Here is a 5,335-nt window from a genome sequence, read left to right as displayed (position 1 = left end):
CACTTACCGTACATAAAAAAATTCGAATGGTATTTATTGGTGAAGCAAATATCATGCGCTGCCATCGACCAACGTATTTTGAAGGTATTACATACATATTTTACTGGAAGCACACCTGTAAAATGAGAGTTTTTATTTTTTATTTTATTGAATATTTGGATGTATTTAACTATATTTTATTTAATTAATTGATAATTGTTAATGCTCACAGCTTACCCCATAATCCCGGATCATCGAAGCATGAGTGATGATTTGAAACTGTTACTAACGGCACACCAGCTGGACGTTTCTCTATCAAGTTTATCAGTCTATCTTTGTTGTACACGATTGTTTTGTTCATACACACTGCAAAAAAATACATAGGGAATTGTGTTATATTTAAGAAAACTTAATTAGCATTTTAAAAACGATATTTATGTTCGCGAAAGTAGTATTTTTCGGCGACTTAATACCAGGGTTGGGCACGCTGTACTAAATCGAGGATTTCACTCCCACTATATGGTTAGTGGAAGTGCATTTTAAATTTGACTACCACTCTATGGTTAGTGGTAGTGCATTTCGAATTTCACTACCGCTATATGGTTAGTGGTAGTGCATTTCAATTTCACTACCACTATATGGTTAGTGATAGTGCATTTCAAATTTCACTAGCACTACATAGTGAATTTCACTATCACTGCCTGGTTAGCGGTAAGGGAACGAAAATTTCACTATCACTGACTAACTACACTGGTTTACAAATTTAGGAAAATTTGGCGATCTGTGATTTTAATACCCATTTCCTTACAACAGGTTTGTTCAAAAATTTATAGCCGCTAACCATGTAGTGGTAGTGAAATGCATTTCCACTAAGTGCATAGTGGTAGTGAAACCAGTTTGTCACTACCACTTTGCACTTAGTGCTACTGCATTTCAAATTTCACTACCACTACACAAATAGTGGTAATGAAATGCTCAGTGCATTAAATATTTAGTGCAGCGTGCCCAACCCTGCTTAATACTAGTAATAGAAAGAATCGAGTACTTTTGAGAATTGGCTCTACTTTAGGCTGCCAGACGTCCTAGGTTTTCTACGATTTGTCCTGATTTAAACAAATTGTCCTGTGTCCTGGTCCACATTAATTTGCCCTGGTTTTTTAATGAAGGTCAATGCAGACACCCATCTAGTTTTTAGCAGATTCTTGTTTTGAAAAAAAAGCATTAGCAGTCGAAAATCGATAATGAAACATTTTTTCCTAACATGTTGAACAATATCTGGTGAGTTTACCTTCTTTACTTGGGGTAAAATCTAATTTTGTATCTTCAGGCGTATGCTAAAAAAGTGGGGGTCACACATATCACGCAGTGGATAATTTCAGGAGTTAAAATCTCTTCCAAAAGGCCTTACGGAAAGTCATTTCTTTCTCCTTCCTTTTTTTGTACAGAGTGGCACAAAATGAAGGGCATCTGCTTTCGCTACTCAAAGAAAAGCTTCCAGAAGGGCTTTTGTAGGACGTATTCTGAAAGCCTTTTGAAGAAGTTCTTTTAATGCTGTTTTTTTGTTCATAAAAAACATACTTCTTTAAGGAATTTAAATCTTCGCAAATATGTTTTATTGAGACTTAAAATACTGATTGAATCCCATTTGTAATCTATTGTAAGTGCATTGTAAATTGTAAACAGGAAACCCCTTTCTAGGAAGCATGCATTTTTTCAGTATTTTTTGGGTAAGTCTTTTGGAATGGCTTCACTTCAGACAGCCTATCTAAATTATCTTTGTTATGCATATACAAAATGGTAAAAATGATCATGAAGCGCATTGTAGGATATGTGGAAATTGGCTAACGGTGGTAAGGCAAGCATTTAAGACCACGTTAAAAGCACCAAACATTTTTCCAAGTTATGTCAACGCTTTATGAACAGAACTTGAGCGTTTCATCATCATCAATCACTCAGCTCTACGGATTGTGCCACAAAACTACATTGCTTATAATCAGGGCCGAAAAGTTTAAGCTCTTTCTTGGAATAGCTTATTTTGCTTATTCAGGGTTTACAAGCTTAATCATGCTTATTTTGCTTATTTCAATGTATAAAGCTAAGTACGGACCATTTAAGAAAACGATCAAGAAATAAATGGCTTTTATTTCGTGTGTGTGAATAGTAGTGTCAGAGGAGCTTTGACCTCTGATATACTTTTTTTTGATCTCTCACTTTCTTATTTCTGTTGAAAACAAGAGTGCCTTCACAAACAAACTTTAGCAAACCATAGTAGAAAGCTTAGAAAATTTCTTAAGAACTTTGTACTGCTTAAGAAAGTTTGGCTCAATAAATTTTTCTTGACCATTTCTTGGTGTTTTTTCATTCGTCGAACTAAAGAAATGTTTTCAACTATTAACATAAAAACAGATTTGATTTTTATTAACTTCTGCTTGGATACAAAAAATTAAAACCAATGGTTCGTCTCTGTGGGAAGACATTGGAGTTATTGAAGGAATTAAAAATAATTTATGTATCGCAAATGGAAAATAACGAATATTTAAAAAGAAATTAAAACGACCAGCGCAGAGATCCATTATTTGAGAATTTCAAGCAACACTTGTGTGTCCATTGTAATTTTTAAAGCCTTGAAATAAACTGAATAAAAAAACAAAACATTAAACTGTAGTTCATTTATGTTGTTTTGCAAGCATATTTGCAAGCATATTTATCAATGTTTCAGTGCTTATCGAAGCGCTAAAATACTTCAAAATAATGCAATGCCAGAACCAAAGAAACTGTATTTATAGGGAATAAGTGTCCTGGTCGAAGGGTTAGGGATTATGGCAGCCCTACTCTACTTCGACATCGATATATTAAGGATCGCTTTCACTATAACTGTAGTCTGTTTTCTGTGCCCATTTCAAATAATAATCGATTTAAAAAAAATCGAACTGTTGCAGCAAGTGTTGTATTCAGCACAGGCTTGTGAATATAATATTCAGTTTTTGTAAAAGTATTTTGAAATATATTTCACAAATAAAATTAATTTGAGATATGAAGGTGTGGTTGTTCTCCGAATTCATTTTAAACTTTGGCTTAGTGCGACTACACCACTCTGTAACTGTCAAAATCTACTAATCACTACAAATGCACCGAACGTGTGATTTGGCCCTTAGGCAAATAATGAGATTCTAAAGCAATCACTGCACTTTTTTATACAATTAGAATACTGTTTTACTTAGAAAAAATATACACAAGATGTAGTTAAAACTTTAGTAGTACACTGAGGGAAAAAAATATTAAAATCAAATGGAAACGTAATTGATCTTACTATAAACGTCAACGAAAGTACTGTATATTGGTAAATATTCAATGCAATTATGCGCATATTAAAATGACCGCGTTCGTACTGAAAAAGCATCCGTAAAGTGAATAATCAAGACAAAAACTAAAAAAAAAAATTTAATTTGCATGCAGTGGAATTCGAACCCGACCATCTCCGGATATCAGCAAGTTGTGGCAAGCATCTTTGCGCACTCAGCTACACCCAGGCATATAAATTTGCCTTCAACTGTTGAATATCCATCAACACCACAGCTCACGATTTGTACGGATAAACATGTACTATGTATGTGTGTGTGTTGTCACCGCTCTCAGAGAGGCGCTCTGCATGCTTGGGGTGCGTATGTACACTTACATATACATACTGAGATGTGAACAGTCAAATATTATTTTTAAATACGAACATTTTTAAACGATAATCAAATATAAAGTATTCATTTTTACTACGCATTATTTCCCTCAGTGTACATATCGTCACTACACACAAATAAAGGCGCGCTAGTGTTTTGACGGCGAAAACGGGCGCGTAAAAGAATTTTGCGAAAAAAGATGCTTATGAAAAACTTCGGCGAAGAATGTTAAGAGTCTTTGACGCTAAAGTTTTTTCATGCGTCTTTTTCGCCGTCAACTTTTGAGCTCGCGTCTTTATTCGTGTCTAGTGACGATATATGAAATATTTAGAAAATGTTAATAAATTCCAAAGAAAGAAATTCTAACAGCTGCACTCAGAAACATTTATTAAATTAGCTCTAATGAGCACTTAACTAATAATCGTTAAATCTGTTTATTAATGTTTCCTCTAAGAGTTAAAGGGTGTGGGTTCAGTAGTTAATGAAAAATTTAATAAAATGGCTACAGTTGCGTCTTTTTTGTGGCATCACTCACTGTTCGCTTTTAGTTTGAAATCAAATATAAAAGTAAATATGTATGGGCCATTTTCTCAGTCATTATTTAACTAATAAGAAACATTTGTTTCTAAACTAATGGATGTACTTACATTAATGTGCCTAAGTAATTATTAAACGACTCTGAGTGCGGCAGTGAAAGTCTTATATGTATTAATTTTAACAAATTTACGAAATACTCATACGTACGCTAAAAAACTGTTTGTTTACTGAAATTTTATTTAATGGCTTTGACAGCTGTTATCTCAACTTCGAAATTTCTATGTAAAATACCGTTCACCCAAAATCGTTCCACTTCCATTTCGGGTGAAAGAAATTGTTCACGGTTTTGCTAATTCTATGTACATTAGGGTGCCTCACAAGCAAAAGTTGCGTTTTTTTACCGGAATTATAAAATATACTAGCAGACCTGGCGAACTTCGGCCCGACCAAAATTAGTTTTTTTATTGAAACATTTGGTCCCACTTGTTCACCAACAATTCACGTTGACGTTTGGTTTTATGGTCCTCAGGAGGCATATCCTCCATTACCGTCTTAATGGACCTAATGAAAGCGTTATGTCCGTGAAGAAGTTCTTGCGGCAACAATGATCGGGTTCGATGGTGCATTGTCCTAATCATTATAGTATAGTTGATGACAATTTCAAAATGAGGTAGTATCATTGGTCCACAGAAATCCAACATACATACACAGACTTATTTCAGACAAAATACCTTAAATAACTTACAATTGTATTTGTAGGCATTTATCAAGAATTGTCTTTATTCTGTTTAGTAGCCGTAAAGCAAGGACCGCAATGGTTCTGGTAGTTGATTTAACAGTGGTAATTTGACTTTGATCCCTGGCGTCTCCGAATGACTTCACTTGACGATTTTTACTAGTAACGTGACTTCAGCGCCACCTTGCAGCTCTTTTTTTTTGCAATAGGCAAACTTTATAGCAATCGTAAGTTTTTTAAGCCATTTCAATGCCTTCTCATCTCTTCCAATGCCTTTCTATACCCTTCACTGCCTTCCTTTCCCTTCCAATGCCTTCGTATCCCATCCAATGCGTTCCTATCACTACAATGCCTTCGTATCCCTTTCAATCCGTTCCTTTCCCTTCCAATGCCTTCTCATCCCTTCCAATGC

The 5,335-nt window shown here is 34.7% G+C and overlaps 1 protein-coding gene across 4 annotated transcripts in view; it reads right to left on the bottom strand.

Annotated features, from left to right (window-relative positions):
• The window catches only part of LOC118742452 (tafazzin homolog), a 53,864-nt gene that overhangs the window by 6,277 nt on the left and 42,252 nt on the right, over nt 1–5,335 (bottom strand). For all 4 annotated transcript variants that reach the window (XM_036474534.1, XM_036474532.1, XM_036474533.1 and 1 more), the window contains 2 exons: nt 217–345; nt 8–115 (listed from right to left, as the gene is read on the bottom strand). In XM_036474534.1, the coding sequence (XP_036330427.1) occupies nt 8–115; nt 217–345 (237 nt within the window). The remainder of the gene's footprint in view (nt 1–7; nt 116–216; nt 346–5,335) is intronic.

Source organism: Rhagoletis pomonella, unplaced genomic scaffold (assembly GCF_013731165.1).
Source record: "Rhagoletis pomonella isolate Grant_MI unplaced genomic scaffold, Rhpom_1.0 Rhpom_scaffold_00007, whole genome shotgun sequence".
Classification (NCBI taxonomy): domain Eukaryota; kingdom Metazoa; phylum Arthropoda; class Insecta; order Diptera; family Tephritidae; genus Rhagoletis; species Rhagoletis pomonella.
Note: the sequence above shows the minus strand (reverse complement) of the source record. Positions and strands in the feature narration are given on the sequence as shown.